Source organism: Phycodurus eques, chromosome 8 (assembly GCF_024500275.1).
Source record: "Phycodurus eques isolate BA_2022a chromosome 8, UOR_Pequ_1.1, whole genome shotgun sequence".
In the NCBI taxonomy this organism is placed as follows: Eukaryota; Metazoa; Chordata; class Actinopteri; order Syngnathiformes; family Syngnathidae; genus Phycodurus; species Phycodurus eques.
In genome coordinates, this window is record NC_084532.1 from 27,751,824 (window position 1) to 27,771,024 (window position 19,201).

A 19,201-nucleotide genomic window follows, 5' to 3' on the forward strand; every position below is an offset into this window, starting at 1 on the left:
AATTGAAGCAAAAAGAAAAAAGTGGCATCAACTGTTTAATTCTTTGCGTTCTATTTTATTTATGTCATTGCTGTATGTTTTTCATAAAGTATAGTAGAAATACAAATCTATCTAACTATCTGTCTGGCTAGTTGGCTAGCTAGATTTTTTTTAACCGCCACCTTTTTGGGAATATCTGGCACCACAAGTTTTTGTTACCGTTTTCAGTTCAAGCCACTTTTCTGCCACCTGGAAGTACCCCGGTGCCTATTGTTTACAAACATGACAAAAAGCTCTCCAAAAGGTATCGTTTACTTCGACTGCTGTCGCTCACCAGCCAAGAATATCGCGCTGAGCATTCCGCGATCACACAGAGCCTCTTTTCTGTCCACTTATTATGGGATGGGGTTTGGCTGCTGACAAAACGCTTTGTGATTGTCTCTGATTAATCTTGGCAACTTCTTGGTTTCTGGATAAAATCCTGTTTTGATAGTAATTGTCAGAATGGTTTCCTTTAATGTGGTTTGTGGACTGTGCACATTGTAAAATAATCACGATTTTTTTGTGATTACAATAATCATGTTGTTTTTAGTGCTGCCCCCCCCCCCCCCCCCCGCCATGCCAGTACAGTAAAGCCCCGCTATTGCTGCAAATCGAGGGGAAAAAATAAATAAAACGCAATTTGAAATCAATGGAAATTCCATTAATATTTAACACCCTCCCCCCCCAAAAAATCCAAGTTTTATTATTTTTTTTATAGCACTCTATAACATTGTTCTCCTAACATAATGTAAAGAATAAAAACAGTTTGTGCATCATGACTAATTAATTTGTGGCTCCTTATGCCCACTGGTAAGTACAATACAGTCATGCAGACACAGACAAAGTAGAGTTTCACCACTACTGTAAGTGACTCTGGAAGATGGAGTATTATCAGTCGTTGTTTGCAGGGGATAAAGTATATATGCCCGTGAGTTTGGTTATATTGTCTGCCTATGTGTTGATTCATTCATTTGTGTTCAAATATCTGTTGCTTAAAGGGATATAACACCGCCACATAGATGCTGTTCATTAGCCCATCCATGGCATTTCACCTTATGTGGTAGCAGTAAGCTAAATGGACAAAGGCACCACTGTATTGATAAATCTTCGAACCCTGTATCTAACAACAATCTTTAATACGTGATCCTGGATAAAGTTTAATCTTTCATATTCGCCGTTGATTTGAGGTTATTTTTGGGTCAAGTGACCCTGAGAAAAATCAAGCAAGACACCCGCTTGAGAGTGGCTAAAATCAGCCAGAACAAATAAATTTTTACCCCCATGAAGTTCTCATGTCTGCCGCTCTCAATAATCCCGCCGCAAAGAAACATTTCTGAGCGCGTATAGTCACTTAATCGAGTTTTTCCCCTTCTTCCTTTCGCTCTGCACCTGCTTTAAAGAGGAGCTTTCTTTCTAGACGTTGTTATTTTTCATTTACTTGTGCCCCCGAGGTTTTTCAATCGTACATCCATTACAAAGCCAACAAATAAGTTCCGGACCTCTTTTGCCGCAGACACAAATACAGACACGAGTTATGAAATTCAGAGAAGCCGGGAAGAGCTTTGGACTTTAATACGCAACATCTGTAGCGGACAAGCGACCCTCTCTGACTTTGTCGCACACTTGTAGCTTCTGGATGCAATGCAAGAAGGACAACGGGAGAAGAAAGGCCATGCGAGGCACAAATATAATTATAGAGAGGGCAATTCCTGTAGAAATCGCATGTGAAGGCTGGAGAGCTGACGCTGAATTAAAATTCATTAAAATAGAAAACGGTGCTGCACGATTGGGGAAAAAAATGGAATTTCAGTGCTGGAGATGCATTTCTAAAATGTCTCCATGCATTTTGGTGATTTAGTCATGTGGAATTCTGAAACATTGGGTCCCGATTGAGCCGAACAGTATGACGTTGGAATGGTTTAAATTGGTCCAGGATTGTGGGAGGAGGAGTGAAAATTGTTATATATTTTGAGAATTTCTTCATGAGCATTTGGGAATTTGGGGAATGTGATTATGACAATAGTTCCCATGATGTCCTGAATAAGATCATTATTTTGAAGTTGAAATGGTTTGGTTTGGCCATCTTAAATTGAAAATATTTACTGCTAACGTTTGGGAAATCAGTCAAGAAATGTGGAAAGAGACGGTTATTATGTAAAATGTGGAATAATGAAAAATGTGGGAATTTCGGCAATGTGAAAAATAGTTCCCAATATTTCCTGAATCAGCTGAACAGTCCAGATGAACGTTTTGAAGTTGGAACGGTTTCAATTTGTCAAGAAATGTGGAAGAAGGAGGTAAATGTGTAAAAATGTGCATTCATTTAGGAATGTTGTCATGAAAAATGTCGAATGATGAAAAGTTTGGGGAATGTCAACATGTTTTCCCAATATGTCCTGAATCCCCCCCCCCCCCTGTGTTGAAAATAAGGAATTTTTGGAAAAGTTGACATTTTTGGAATATGAAAAATTGCTATCGGTCATATCTTGAATTTTGCGCATCGCAAAGTTTCAGTGGAATTTTGGAACAGAATAAGATATGTGATAACAATTATTATTATTATTATCATTATTAGCCATTTTCGTGGTGAAGGTTGTGATTTGTGGAGCCTAAGTGGAAACGTTTGAGGTGTCACGTTTGATTTCCAGACGCATTTGTCTTGCGGTTTTGGCAGCTTGTTGCATTTCAGGTACAGATGTTTGCATCAAACTCATGACATCCCCTTTCCCCAAAGAAGGGGGGGGGGGGCCACTTGTGATGCCCAACCCCCGCTTTTCCTCTGCTTAAAACCACCTATCCATCAGCACATCTGCTTTTCATTTCGACTGTACGTCTCCAAAGACTCGGACGCTTTAAACGTCAACACAAGCGCTCTTACTCCAGCACTTAACACAAAGCTTTGGTGACTTAAAAGGAAGATGTGAGAATTATAGGAAATGAAGTGTCGTGCAAAGGTAAAAAGAAAGAAAGACAGATTACCAACAATTACAGGCAATAATAGCGTCTAGGCGGCGTGTTGATCTGATGGAGGACTACTGTTCTGACAACCAATTAATCGGCCAATTTAAAAACAACAACAACAAAAAAGAATAAAATAACGTATTTTTGGGTCTCTTAATGCTTACAGGAATAAAGACAAATTACAGGCAGAACATTTGAATGTTTCACAATACTTTGTCCTATAGTATTTGTTGACCTTTAGAACAGAGAGAAACAAAAATAAGCTGATTTTTACAGATTTTTAAAAGAAATGTTTGTTTGAATCTTTATCCAATGTTTTAAGATGTTAATATATATATATATATTTTTAGTTTTTGTTTTTTTTAAAACTGAAAATTGGCAACCCCCCCCCACCCCCCCGCCAAAAAAAAAAACAAAAATGGACTGATTTTTGCCAATTTGAAAAGGGCTAATATCGGCCAATTACTTTGGGCGGCCGATTAATCGGTCGGGTCCTAATGATGACGCCGCAGAAAGTTAGAGGAGACAGCTTATGGTAAGGCATTTCATTCCACATGTAGTCTGTGTGTGCCTGGTGAAGAGAAAAACATGAAGCAATTTCGTTAGAACGTCTTAGCGGAACCGAGTGGGTTCAGTAACAAATCAATTTAAAAACAATTTTTGTCTGACAAATATTGCTCGGGGTCACCAACTCTGCTTCCTGACATCAACGCGGGATGCTCACTTTGTGCTTTCTCTCTCGCACAGCGTGAACGTCGTTCACAGCACATTTCATGTATTTCAGCTATATTTGTTTTTGTTGTTGTTGTAAATGAGACCCCAGTACGGCTTCCACGAAAGTGAAATGTGCTACCAAGAGACCCTGGAAACGGCGCGTGGAATCTGCTGAGCTCTTGCTGGTTAGGTAAGCCCTCCTCTTTCCCCGCTTCAGAGCTGCCGTGCGGGGAAGAGAGAGAAAGAGATCGAGAGGAGAGCAACAAGGCATAACACAGGAATGTTTGGCAGGGTACCTGTTTGTGTATGTGTGTGACGTTTGGTTTAATTACACTTCATAATACCAGTTTATTTCTTGACAAATTGTATTATGTTTTTAGATTTATATTTTTACAATTCACTGCAACACTCTATAATTACTGTACATACTGTAGTACAGTGGACCCCTGCTAATGTCAGGGGAAAGAGAACAGGCCAGATCACGTACAGCGAAAATCTGCAGATAATTGACACCCATAATAATTGCATTGATTTTTTTTATTTTTTTTTAAACCCAAAATATTCTTGAATGAGCAGAAATAAACCACCACTAAGCGTTGTTTGGAGTAAAAAAACAAAACAAAAACAAAAGCAAAATAAAAAAATAAAACAAAAACGAAAATAAAAAAAGAAATTTGGAAAAGAAAATTGGAAAGAAAGAAAATCTGCAGGTAGGCGAATCCGCGGGTAATGCGGGGGTGTGTTGGGTGCATGGCTTTAAGAGGCGTGGCTTTGCGAGTCACCTCAATTGACCATGTCATGTCTTGATAGTGTTGAGAGACAGGAAGTGGAATGTCTTGTTTTGAAGCAGTTCTGGAGATACCTGCTAAAAAAAATGTTTGTTCATCTACCAACTATATTATTTTGGAAGTGGCCTTTTTGTTCAAAATCCCACTCAATTCTCCTGAGAACAAGCTCTGCTGTGAGGTGACATCTTCAGTTTCCCCCCCGCCCCCGAGTGTTGTGCTGTGTGTGTAATTACACAGACTGAGCAACAACACATGAGGACATTTATGGAAAGGAAGGTGCCACTTAAGATGTAGCAAAGTATTGTTAGACTTCCATGTTGTCAACAGCGGAGGTTTCCCGCCTCCGTTCTTTCTCCGTTCTTCTCGAGGGATTTGTTCTTTGCGGAGGGGAGGTGCGAGAGGTGGAAAACAATAGAGGCCTTCTTTTTTTTTTTTCTCCACGTCGTTGGTAATGCTGACCTCAGCGGCTGTTTGGGACGATGAGCCAACACACGTGTGCTGAATTTGCACCAGGTGTCTCTTGACAGTGTCCTGCCTCTGTCTTTCTCCAGAGTCTGTCTGCAATTTTCATCCTTGATCTCGAACTCTTGTACTATTGTTGCTAATTTGTTTCGTAATGGCACCGGGCTTCTTCTGTGGTCCTCGTTCACACCCAAACGAACCTTGAACGCTTAACTGTTTAACTGCATCAGTGTTTTACAATGACAACTTTTGAGTTTGTTCCCTAATTTGCATTCTATGCCATGTTTGTTGGTCATATTAGGACCTAATAGATGACTAATAAACATGCCCAAGAATGACAAATTTAATCTACATTGGAAGAGTGAAGCCGTCCACCTACTGAAATGATTGATGCTCGATATGAAAAGATGAATATGAGAGATCAGCATTTTAGCTTTCATTTTCAGATATTCTCTTTTCATATGGGTTGGATACACAACTTAACAGTAATGATAAAAAACAACAACACATTTTTAGCTGAGCTAAAATATTGAAACTGACAATAAATTAGATTAAAGTGAATAAAATGTAACCGTTTTATTTTTGTGGTGGCGGTTACTCCATGTATTCTCCTCTTTAGCAGCTAAATTGCATGCTCTATAGGCTTTAAGTCTGGAGATTGACTTGTTTAAAACCTTCCACTTGCCCCTGTGAATGTGTTTGTAGTATTGGCTGTGCGTTTTGGGTCATTATCCTGTCTTCAATCCGTTTGGTTACAACTTTATTAAGCAAGTTGTTCATTAAGTGAAATTAGTGAGCCCGTCCCAGAAGAAGCCATGCATGCACAAGACAAACCGTGACATTATGCCACATACGTGCTCTTTTGAAGCTGAGGTGGATTTAGCGGTTTTAGAGCGGACGTTGGCTAGCCTGGCGAGCCACTAGGCTATGTTTTGCTAAATTACTCAAAGACAACTCAACCTAACATTTTCGCCAGACCTGCGAGAAAATGCCTTCCCAAAACCTGATCATAGAGCTTTGGTTCCCATCACTCACTTTCTGCCACTCGAAAATTCCCTGGTTCTTATTGTTTACAAACATTACGAAACGGTCTCTTGAATCACCTGCTCAGTGGTGGATAGAATTCAATTCGGAGGTTAGTAGTCTTCACAGTCTTCTGAAACCGAATGGAGACATCTATTGTTTAACCTGATTTCAAAAACCTTTAGGTACATTATGTAAAGGTCGAGTGTTTTCTTCCACTCTAACTATTCGAAGCTTCAAGTCTTTTGGGCTTGTCGGCGTTAACCGAGGCCGCAAAGCTTCCTCTGCGACGGCGACTTCGCGCCACCGTCCGCCGAAGCCCCGTTTGGCTTTGGCCTCCCGACCGAAGCGAGCGCGCAACACCACTCATTGAAATATAGAACGCTCAATTACCACGGCTCATTCAGTCTAAAGTGAATTTACTCCTGGGTCCCGTCCAAGCCAGCGCATGTTTGAACAGCACATTTTCTCCAGCGGAACAGATTCTGTTACCGAGGCTCTAAATCACCGCAGAGCTAACGTCGCACAGCGGGGCGATCGGGACCTCCGTCACGAAACGCGCCTCACGTGCTCACTTTCACTACATGACATATAGGGAATACGAGAAAAATAAATCAACAGCCCCCTCTTCAAACTGACAAAAAAAAACAAAAACAAAAACTAATTGCATCAAAAGAGGATTAGATGAATTTTGAAACAAGATGAATTTGTAATTTTCTACATTGAAAAAAAATGTCATTTCAATAAATACATAAATAAGTAAATATCTTGTTGTTAGCTAAAGTAAATTGCTGATGGATATGTAGAAAATAAACTATCAAACTATCTATCATCAGCCATTCTTTAAACATGTCATCTGGAAACAGGTTAGACTGCAGGTTTTCATTCATTTGTTCCATACTGATTTCGCATTCATGTACAAACATTTAGTTTTCATCATTTGATTTATAATTTAGCCATAGTCTCTTTGTCTCACTAGAACTGTTAGCGGTGGAGAGGAGTCCAAGTACAAAACACCAAAGTATGCTGAAAAATACAGTCAGGTCCAAACGTTTATGGGCAGTGACAGAGTTTTTATGATTTTTGCCTTGCAACACCAGCACAACTGATCTGAAATAAAACAATCAGGATGTTTCAGCAAACTATGACGTTTACTGTTTGGGATTTACAGACGTTTTATGCCCAGTCCCTCCGTTTTCCCAGGCTTAAAAGTATGTGGACAATTGAAGTTAATTGGTTTCGAGCGGTCCATTGGTTCCATTAAATTGTATTAATTCATTTCCAACAGTCTATTCACGTCATTTAATAGCATTTGTATTAACTAAACTGTTTCCAGTTTATGTGGATGTTAGATTTAAAAAACAAATCATTTTTTTTCTCGTCCAATCAGATTTTGGCCTTCATGTCTTGCCATGTATCTCAATTCTTTATACATCAAATATATTTTCCCCATCGAAATGGATTGTGACCATTTACATACCAGTTAGTTTTTAATAAAGACAAAAAGTAGGTCAAGGTACAATTGTTTCTATAATTGCGTCGTAATACTATTTGAATTAAGAGATGGATTAAGTCGGGTGAGTACCAAATGCAAAGCCAGCCACTGGCAGAAAAAGCACTGCTCTACAGTGCTCATGTTCGCTTGGCTGCTGATGTGGTTTATTTGATTGCATTTTGTCATGAGCGTGACAGACACGACGAGCGTATTCGGCGGGTTTTAATGCAAAGAAAATGCGGCGGCGCTGGAAAACAGACCAGCAACTTTGAGTGAAACCAGGGTCGCTCCTACCCATCCCCTTGGCGATTCCGATTGTGCGCTGTTTGTTTTTCTTGCTTTCCCTTTTCTCCGCTTGTCTGTGTTGACGCCGTGACCCACGTCACGAGCAAAGCAGCGGGACCCATCCTCCGCCACAGGCTTGTATTGTACCGAGGCGTGTTTCTGTTGCCGAGCTTACAAAATCCTTTTTTTTCTCTCTCCTCCTTTGTCAGCTCTCAAAAAAAAAGGTCAGCTTTTCTGTCTTAAACATTTACTCTACCTCTCCCTCTGTTATGACTTCCACAGAGGAGGTGATGTTTTCATCCCAATGTTTATTAGGATTACACGGAAAATATTGTACCATTTATTTTTACAAAGATTTGTGGTGCAATTGGGCATGAACCAAGGTTGAAACACTGACTTTTAGTGCAAATACCATCAGGATTAATAGCTTGTTGAGATTGCTGAACTTGATCTTCTTCACAACTCTTATTTTTCTGTTATTTCATGCTTTAATTCAACGGACTTTCTTAGGACCCGTGGTTATAAAAAAGACATTTTGCGAAAGACAGGGTGTCCCAAAAGTCACTATACAATTCCTTTTCACAATTTCGTGAGGCCATTAGCATTTGACAGCTTTTGCTTTGCACTTTTTGTAAGCATGTCTTTCCCATGCCCACGGATCACCAACTGACATTAGAGCAGTGTTACGAAAAGACGTTTTTCTGTCCCTGACTGCAATTCATCGCCAGTCTGAGAGGCTTTATGGCCGTCACACTGCTGCAACGTGCGGTTCACTGTTCTGTATCGTATCCATGGCGACTTTCTGTTCTTGACAAACTATTATTACCACTGATGAAAACAGTGAACTCCTAGAGTAGGCATTCGCGGATAGCCAGAGACAGTCTATCCAGAGGGCTGCACCGGAACTCAGCATCCACGAAACTTGATTCAGTCGATGCTGCGGAGAGTGATGAAGCTTTAGGTGGTTGATTATCATAATCTTGCGCTTGAAGCCTTTCAACAGATAAACTTTCGCCAGGTTTGCGCAAAAGCCTGCTCTAGTCTTCAGCGTTTGCCATAAAACCTCAAAAAAAAAAATGTTTCACGTCTGTCCGAATGATATTTGAAGTATAGTGCACTTTTGGGACACCCAGTACAAGCACTGCGAGGTAACCATGTGAAATGATGTCACGTTTGCTTTTGTGAAATTGGGGCCCGCTTGAGCCAAGCTACCGCCGTTTTCCATCCATTCTTCTGCGTTTGTGGGTTCTCTCGCATGAAGTGCGCTGGAGCGACTTGATTACTACGAGCGTGTGGTGTGCGCTGACAGTGTCAGTGACATCTTGAAAATAAAATGCTGTTGCGAAATTGAGTTAGGCAAGCTGGAAACAGGGGACACGTGGCGTCCGTGGTTCCAAGTGGTGGCATGGGGATATTGGCTTACCTTCTGTAAACATTTCCTCATGCACTGTTTTGATCCATCCGTCCGTGTTCACTCCACCACTGTGTCTCCTCACTAATGTTGTGGTATTGCAGATGCATCCGCAAAGCGTATATTCTCACTCAATCCTTGACTGATACAATGATACATCTTCGTAAATGAGGATCTAAACGTGCTAGTGTGGAAAAAAGGAGATTCATTGGGTAACCAACAACGTCCCATGTGTCTCACACACCATCTGATTATTTGCAGATGGGATTCACATATAAAAGCTGTTATTAATGATTGGAGGGTTTGGAAAAATCCCACCATCAATCATTTCGTGAATACTCAAATGGGCAGAAAACTAATGATTTACTTTACAAGTGCGTAGAGGATCAAGTAATCGTATTATTTATACAAAATGACTTATTACATTGCGCTTGGCGGGATTGGTTTTCCGGACACATGTAATTTGAGTTTCCTTCACTTGTGCCAACACTAATATTTGATATTATTTCTCTTTGACATTACTCTGCCTGTCACCAATCGTGTTTTTGCCAAAGGGGTACCCAATATATCACCAGTTACTGTCTTTGTAGCAAGCATCATTTGACATTCAAGACAACATTGGATGTCTGTTTCTTTGGACAATGGTAATTTATTTTCTTCTTCAAGGCATTCCAAATGGCTGTGGTCAATGTTTGACTTTTCCTCTCTCACCTTTGTAATTGCTTGTTTTCCCACCTGTACGCGGCTCTCTGGTTTTCACAGTAGTTACACCTCTAATCACCTTTGAATAATCAATGTCACCTCTCAGTCATATGTCGGATACGTATGCTAACAAGAAAAATGGGCGGATACAAATGAAAGGTTATTATTTCATCAAGAGCAGTGGCTCTCAAACTGGGCCTGGCGGGATCCCCAGGGGTTTACGAGTTGTAGCTGGGGGGTCCGTAATATAATTTGAAATAAATTATGATAGCTCATTTAATATAATAAACCAATTACTCCTCCCTGCCTTATCTTTGGGCCAATTAAAAACCCAGATATGAATGTGACATATCAGCGCATAATTCTGACATCCCTGCCTGAACAGTTTTTTTTGTTTGTTTTTTTTTTAGCCAAAAGGTGTATTAAAGTAAAGAATAAAGGGCATATGTTTTGCTCGAATATAGTCCAGGGATGCTTCAATAGCATTTTTAATTTGCACCGGAGTCACTTGATTACAAGTCCGATCGGATACCTCGGCAATGCATTAAGAAGATATTCTTAACTTCTAAATAGTCCCATTTTTTTTAGAGACGAAAGGTGTCTTTTCCAGAATGAATGGCATAATATCAGAAGAATAAAGATATATTTTGGAAATTCACTTGTTGAAACAACTTTGTTCAGTCGCTAAACTTTATCTTTAATATCATCATTGTACAGCTTTTTTTTTTCTTTTTTTTTTTTGCAGATGTATTTTTTTCTTGAAAAAAAGAAGAAAAAAAAAGAATTTAGGGGTACATATGGTACTCGAGTTGTATTTAATTGACATTAGAATAATGAGTGGGTACTGTGTTCTTTACTATTGTTCTTTGTTTTGTTTTTCTTTTGTTTCTTTTTTCTCAGTTCCTCTCTGTCAGTCCCCTCAAACCTCGTTCTGCCGCACTGCATTTCCAATAAATATCAATCACAATACAAACGACCACAGAGGGAGTATTTCCAACTTCCTCGTTGCCCAGAAAAACTGTTCCAGCATTAAAAAACAACAACAACATACAGATCCTCCATTCAGCGAGTCCAAGCAGCTTAACAGGATAGATTAATTAAAAAAAAGAGTATGAGGCTGTCCTTGTATAAAAAAAAAAAAAAAAAAAGAGAACCACAAATACAAAACGCTTCAGAACAGCTAACCTATTATTACCATTTATGGTCTTTGTGCACTCTGTTGCTGCTCCTCTGCTTCCAGGTAACAGTGGCTACTGCTTAGAGAAAAATGGCGACGCTGAGCTGGGGGGCACCATGATGCCATGTGGGCAGAGTTTGCCGCTGCCTTTGGGAGGTCACCCGGGGGGGCTTTACCCGCAGAGCCTCCAGTGCGACAGCCCTGCGCCCGATCTCCTTCTGCAGGACAGCCCTCACCAGGATGCCAGGTAAACCCTCACTACCTATATACTATAGTTGTCATAGCTAGATAGATAGAGCCTGCGAACAGACCACTATATCGTTTCTCTGGCTCTGTTTTTCTTTCGCCATTGCTTTGGGTGGCTGAGTGGTTGGGGGCGGGGGCGCACAAGACAAAGACGATTCCTTCATGGTGAGACAGCCTGGAAAAAAAAGAGAGATCTTCTCACATCACTCAGGGGCTCTGCACAAAATCCATAATGAGCCAACTGACAGGAATTATTATGTCGGGGATCACAGCGACGCATGGGGAAACCTGAGCGGGGTCCCCCATTCAGCAAGGCAAATATTCCCACCATAATACACGGCATTGTCATCGGCAAACCCTTCTGAGGCTGCAATTACGCCACCAAAAACAGGTGACTCGCCATTTATCCCCGATGTTGGGTTGGGTTTAACCCCTATTGTGCCATCAAAGCTTGTCAGACGGACACACGAGCCCGCGGCCTCTCAGTCTCGGTCGCCATCCCTCTTTCTAATCGTAGTCATCAATGCCCGTTTCCATTCTCGCATTACTTGATTTAGTTTTCATCCAGCTATAAGAACATTTTGGCTCATCAGGGATGAATTCAGACAAAACCTTGTCTAAATGGAAGAGTGCTCGCACGCTGTACTTAAGCAGAAGTGGAGATTAATATGGAAAAAGAAACAAAAAGGCTCTGGTAAAGTAAAGTCAAGCTCCGGATTCATATGGAAGCCCATTTCCGCCAGTAAAAAAAGAGAATAATAAATCCAAATATTTACTGACAGAAACAAGACATTATTTTACCACATTTTGTCATTTACAAGTACATAATACCTGAACGCTCGCTTTAAGATTCCCGTGGAGCGCAACATGTACACGTAGCTCAAACGTTGTTATTGGTTGTGGTCGACCGAAATGATAATTAGGAGCTAATATCTCATTAGTATGAGACAGTATTTCTCATAATTATGACATAGTATCTCACTATTATGAGATACTACTACTACTACCTCTTTAATGATGAGTAAAAATCTGATAATTATGACTTGGCATTTTTTTATGTTTGACTTTTCTTGAAGAGAAACGTGACAATCTGTAATCATTTTCAATTTTACCAATCATTTTTAATTTGACCAATTTTTATTTATTTATTCAGTTTTCTTAATTATTATTATTATTTTTTTTTTTTACTACTGGTGGAGATTGACTCCCATAGATTCAACTCTTATTTTTTAAAAAAAGTACAAAAGTACAGACTGAAATTTAAAAAACTACAAAAGTAAAAATGAATTCCCACTGTCAATTATATGTAATACCTTTTTGATAACTTGGCACAAAGAAAAAAGTAACAATTGCAGATAAAATTGTTCCCCTCTTTTATGAACTTACATAGTGCTCATACTGAAAAGAAGGAAGACAATCATGTTACAAAGCGCTAGACTGCGTTCTCTCCACTTTTATGCTAATAAAACAACCTGTGACTAACTGACAAAAAAAAGAGGCTAATTTAGCTAATGATAACAACTGAAAAAATACACTTTTGTGTTTTTCTAGATTAGACATAGAATTAGAAGAAACGCCAGAAGCTGGTGTTTTTTTTTTTTTAGGCTGGCACAAGACACATTTGCCACAAATCAGTCTTGGAGGTGACAACATCAAACAATTCCCTTAAACAAGGCAATCGATGTTAAAGTCCCTGCTTCATGTTCCTCCATGTCTCCGCTTTCGATTTTTTTTTCTTTTCTTTTTTTCCTGCTTGATGGGACACCAAGATCTCGATCAATCACGCTAAAGCTCAACTGCTCTCTCTAATTATGTCAATGTTTTTTTTCCCATTTTTTATGTTGTGTCATTATCTGCAGAGATTGAAAAAAACTAACAAGCCTATTTTGACAAAGAAAGCAGTAGAAAATGCAGATATCTGGTTTCAAATATAGGGAGTAAAAGTAAAAAGTCATAGGAAAAATAAATACTGTAAGTAAAGTCCAGGTACTGGTAAAATCTACTGAAGTACAGTAATGAAATATACATACTTCGCTACTTCCCACCACTGCTAAATGGTGGCGTTTGCTTCGTGAGTTTAATTTCAGTAAATGGGAGGATTTGTGTCTGTCAACAGTTGCTGAGCTGATGGAGCTCATGTTGCTCTCTTTGTAATGTCTGGTTTTTTTTTTTCCTCCCTGCAGATCATGCACTTTTCAGAGGAGCCTACCTGGGGCCTCGCCGGGCCTGGGCTGCGGCGGTGCCAGCAGGCCTCCGTCGGCTCTACCGTATTTGGTCAAAGAAGAGGACGCCATGGGCTATACCGTTTCGAGCACGATGCCCGGTGTCCAGGCTGCGTTTCACAACTCGAGGGCCGGGATGGTTTTGAGGGCGTCGAGGGACGAGATGGCGCACGTCGGCAACAACGGCGGCGATAGCATGTGCATAGTGAGCGACGCTGCACCGGGGGATGCGTCGCAACCCTTTAATAATGAAGACGGCTCCTCCCCGTCGGCTTTGTCCCCAGCGAGCTCCCGTCATTCGGCGCGTCTGCTGTGCGCCGGCAGTCTGAAGAGACGTCGCCTTTCGCCGGTCTCGCAGTCCGCCATCCAAACCGGCAGCGTCGCCGTCGCGGATTCTCCATCTGTGACCAGAACCGGCTCCGAGGAGATCAACATCACCGCCATCATCTGCGCTTCCACGCAGATGTCAATGCTGGCTTGCGTCAACGGCTTCCGCGCTAACCTCTCGCCCAGCCACGCTAGCAGTGGCAGATTCTCTTCCCCCTCCTCCTCTTCCTCCTCAACATCCCCACCGACTATCCCCTGCCCTCGGGAAGCCCCCCACAAACTCCCGCAGCACCAAAGCCCTCAGCGGGCCTCGCTGCAGGAGAGCTGTCAGCTATCAAACTCACCTGCCACCTGCCTGCTGTCCCTATCCTCCTCTTGCTCCTCATCCTCTTCTTCTGTGTCTTCAGCGGATCCGGAGCAAGGCCAAGGGTCGTGCGAGGAGCAGGGCTCCATGCAGCTGGGCCGTGGGTCTGGAGCAGCCCCCCTGGGAAATGCAGGAGGAGGCGGAGGGGGCTCGGATGGGTTGGGGTTATTCATGCTAATGTCGGGGACGCTACAAACGGCGGCTGAAACCGGGGTTGTACTGGACAGGAGTCAAAGACTGGGGGCTGAAACTGGGACTCTACTGGACAGGAGCCAAAGATCGGGGGCTGAAACCGGGACTCTACTGGACAGGAACCAAAGATCGGGGGCGGAAAACGGGGCTCTGCTGGACATGAGCCAAAGGTCGGCGGCCGCACTCAAACAAGAACCCTTAGATGACTTCACCCCCAGTGATGACGAACTTTTGCAACACCGCTACCACCATCACTTAAGTGGCCGCAATGGGCACTTTCGTCACCTTCATCAGCATTCCCGCTCTGCCATGCCACCGCCTTACCACCTGCACCAATATGCGGGGGGCGGCCTTCTGAATAGTCATACCCATCAATCGCCACCAGGCTCATCCCTGGGACTCAAGTCGTCGTCGTCGTCGTCCGGGGGCCCTCCCGGGTCCCACGCGGGCCCGGAAAGCGAGGAAACCGCTGGAACGCAGGCCGATAAGCAGTCGTGTCGCTGGATTGACTGCAGTGCTGCCTATGAGCAACAGGAGGAGCTTGTGAGGCACATTGAGAAGGTCCACATCGACCAGCGCAAAGGCGAGGACTTCACCTGCTTCTGGGCCGGCTGCATTCGGCGCTACAAGCCCTTCAACGCTCGCTACAAGCTGCTCATCCACATGAGAGTTCACTCTGGGGAGAAACCCAACAAGTGTATGGTGAGTCTCCGTGAACCTGGAAACACTGAGCACATGTCAAACAAACTCCAAACGTTTGTAGCACAGTACAGTGAACTCCCGCACGAGGGATACGTTCCACACCCATCCGCAACAAGTGGAAAGCTGCGATATCGAGAGACCATGCTGTATACATTTTTTAAGGAAGTATTGCCCCTCCACACATGTTCGGATAGTTGGTGCCCAAATACAGTGATACCCCATTTATCGCGGGGGATACGTTCCAGACCCACAGGCAATATGTGAAAATCCACATTATAGTGATACCATATAAATGTTTTAATATTTAGTTTTACCCCTCCCGCTTACTTTGTTTAAGTACGCTGCGAAGTCAAGTCAGAAATTAGTGTCTAAATACATAATACATGTTTGAAGATAACAGTTGAAAACATGTGCAAAGACTGAGAACTATGTAATGATCAATTCTAAAGTTATTTCATTGAACTGTTTTTCACCATTTCAGTTTTCCACTTTTTTATTTTTCTGGGTGCGTTGCTAAAACGGTGCACTTTAGAGTCCGGTGTGAGTCGCCCTTCCCACTATATAAGAAGCAATTGCAATGTGGAGTTAGCTAACAGGCCAGGCTTATACCATGAAAATAATTCTCCCCTTCAGATAGTCCGCTGGTGTGGCCGCTTTAGAGCGCCTCGTTGTCGGCCATGAGTGCACGCACAGCCCGCAGAGAAAGGCAGAATAGCGGGGAAGAGGGATTTTATTATTATTATTTTTTTTAAGTCTGTCTTGACAGCCAGCGTATGGACTGGGTCTTCGGGCTGGTGTGGCTGCTTTAGAGCGCCTCGTTGTCGCGGCACGGACAACCCGGTGGGATATATTCCCGCCTCCAGAGGCTTTAAAGTGATATATTTTCATTTTTCAAACATGTAGTTATGTGTCGGCATAAGAAATTTGCCAAATGAAGTAGTGTTCATTTTTCCTGGTCGTAGAAGTGGTATTTGATTGACAGTTGATTGTTGAGCGGGGCGTTCTGTTCAGTGCGTTAAGCGGACACGCCCACAGGGTCTGTGAGCGGAGAGAACGGCTCGATTTTTCAGAACTTTGAGGGCCGCGTCCCGGAAAATCTTACAATCAAACACAAGCGCAGACATCATAAAGTCCCGATTTAGAGACGAACTTCAGTTTCCGTTTGCAATCAGATATAATTACAATTCTTGTGTTTTCCCCCCCCCCCATTGGAACGTAATGTTAAGATGTTAAGGGAACATGTTGTTTCTCCACATGAAGAGGTGAGCTGCCGCTCGAGTAGCACTACTTTGTGGTCGTATGCGTTACAGGTAAAGCTCCAATTCCACAAGTCAACACACTGATCAATGTCAAGCTGTCACTCCCCTGCACCCCTTAGCAAATGGAAAAAGCCCTCCAACTTGAAGAATGATTTAGTCCAAATACACAATTAGTCCACAATTTGTGTAGGGCGAAACCGTGTTTATTTTCACAAGCACAGTGTTTTGGGAGAAGGGATTCGGATCCTGTAAAGCCAACATATGGTGAACATAACCAAACAATGCCTGCACTTGATCCTTTTAAATGGGGGCTTTACGCGTTTAGCCGTCCCGCAAGTATTGAGTGAATTGGCCTCGTGTCCAAGGCAAACACCAGGAGAAATGTAGTAGTCTGGAGTAGCGAGCCACAGAGGGATAGTTGGTAACGGTTGCCCTAGCCTAGCTCGGTTCACGGTCCTCACTCACCCCGAGCCTCGGTCAGAAGTGGTCGTCTTCACGTTCAGGAAGCCGTCCAAATTCAAACGAGTCTGCACAATTACCGCAGCACATGTTTCATCTTAAGCTTGCCGTCGTCTTCTTTGTGCTTGTTTTTTCCAAATACCACAGGTGGGGGACTCCAGTCACATGACTTGAGTCCAGTCAGACTTAAGTGGCCAATTTAAGGACTTGGACTTAATCGGTGACGGGGAAAAAGTACATTCATGAATACTCTGAACTCGTGTTTCGATATTAAGTGAGGTGTTTGTGGATGGAGCTCAACTTCCCACAGCTGACGTCTTCTTTTGCTTCTTTAGACTCGTTGAGACTGTTGCTTCCAGACACGATTAATCTATAAACGATTCCATACATCATTTAGAATGAACCATCAATCGATTCTTCGGCCCGTTCCTAAGCACTATTCGTATTTCTGCACAGTTGAGCTTCTCCGTCGTCTAAGATCTTCACAACCCTCTCCCACTGTGCGGGTACAACATGTTCAGGAAATTCTCATTTGTGGGTTTAATATCATTCCCATGAGCAATTTGGATATCTGGGTAAACAAATGGAGCGCACCTTCTCTAAAAACTACAACACACCATACTGTACTTCAAATGCCTCTCGGTAATAATGGTTCCTTTCAACCTCCGGCTTTTCAGAATGTCTTTGTAACTCATCCCCCAGCCTTAAATAAAGTTCAATCATATTATAATCTCCTTGTCCATTTTATAAATTTGGACCCAGCCTCTACTGCTCCATTATCGTTTCTGGCGAAGGTGTTCTCCATTTGCGTAATCGACTAACCAACACGGAACCGCAGCTGCAGTACTTCGTGGCAACGCATTCGTATTTCCTGCACACATTATAGTTATTCCATGGCAACAAATTAGTATTTGATGCGCGCATTATAGCCACTGTTATGGCCACAAATCCTTATTTTGTGGCCACAAATTAATATTTCGCGCACAAGTTATACCTATTTGGTATGCACATTATACCTATTTAGCAGCTACAAATTAGTATTTGTTGTGCACATTGTAGTTGTTTTGTGGCAATGAATCCATATTTAATGCGCATGGTATACCTATTTTGTGTGCGTGTACACACACACTCAATCATATGAGGTGGGAATATCATTTTCGGGTCGTCTCCCAATAGGAAGTATTGATTTCTTGTCTGCGAAGCAAGACAAAAATAGAAAATCCGTTTGAAATCGCCTTGTCTTATGATGACTGATTATGTGTGCTTATCTGGAGATTCAGTTTATTAAGCCAAGGAGGTTTTCTTTTTTGCAACACTCAACTTTGTGGGTGAAATGCCAAAGTTTCTCAGGCGCCTTAAGGCGATATTGACTCATGTATCCGAGTGAAAATATATTTTAGTGCTCCTGCCTACCATTTTGTCTTCGCTGCGGTCATAAAATGGTCAAAGACATTCAAGAATGTGAGCAATTGTTATAGAGGAAATAGATCAGACATTCTCTTTAAGGAAGAAGGGGGGGGGGGGGGGGGGACTGATCTCCTTTATTATCTTTGCAGAAGCGGATTCCATTGGACCCTTGTGAAGCGCACGTCCAAACATAACACTACACCCCCCCCCCCCACCCCCAACACACACACACGGCTTCCCTTTAAACATATATATAAACAGTATGCGTCTCTCTCTTTGTTTCTCTCTCTTCTCTGGCACTTGTAAATCGTTAGCTTGTGGCATGCCACGTCTCGGCAGGAAAAGTCGTCATCATCATTGGGCACAATTCATGTCCGACCCCCGCGGCTAATATTTTAAGAGATGCCTTTTAGAGAGAAAAGAAAAACAAAAAACAAAAAAACAAGGTTCGTTCCATAAAATTTGGCACTCGTAACATCGTTTTCTCGTGACAAATGAGAAAAGGGGGAATGTATTTCTCTCATAGTGTTGCAATCATCCATGCATGACAGATATGACAGAAATGCTAAACTATATTTTGCTGTCATTTATAAGCTTCAGGTCTTGTGGGATTTTACCATTTTTTTGTGCAGACTTTTTTCTTCTTTTACTGCTTAAAGTTCTTGTCATTAGTGTAAATATCCATTCATTTATAATTGTTAAACCCTTCAAATTCCAGTTTGCTGGCACATTGTAAAACAACATCAAAACTGACATTTTTGTATAGTCTCTGTTTCCATTTTTTTTATTATATCGCTAAAACACCTTAACTTACAAGTAACCCAACCCGAAAACATATTATATGAAAAAAAGTGTTTTCTACACACAAAAAAATATGTAAACCTAGCGTATTTTTTGTTTGATATCCTACTAAATGCACTACAAAACAGTCAAGAAAAACAGTCTTTTTCACTATAAACATATTAAGCGGTTCGGAAGTAATGG

The 19,201-nt window shown here is 42.0% G+C and overlaps 1 protein-coding gene across 3 annotated transcripts in view; it reads left to right on the forward strand.

The window, feature by feature from the left end:
* Positions 1-19,201, forward strand: part of LOC133405836 (zinc finger protein GLIS1) — a 106,629-nt gene that overhangs the window by 29,392 nt on the left and 58,036 nt on the right. For all 3 annotated transcript variants that reach the window (XM_061682777.1, XM_061682779.1, XM_061682778.1), the window contains exons 3-4: positions 11,103-11,286; positions 13,469-15,092. In XM_061682777.1, coding sequence (XP_061538761.1) covers positions 11,103-11,286; positions 13,469-15,092 — 1,808 coding nt within the window. The remainder of the gene's footprint in view (positions 1-11,102; positions 11,287-13,468; positions 15,093-19,201) is intronic.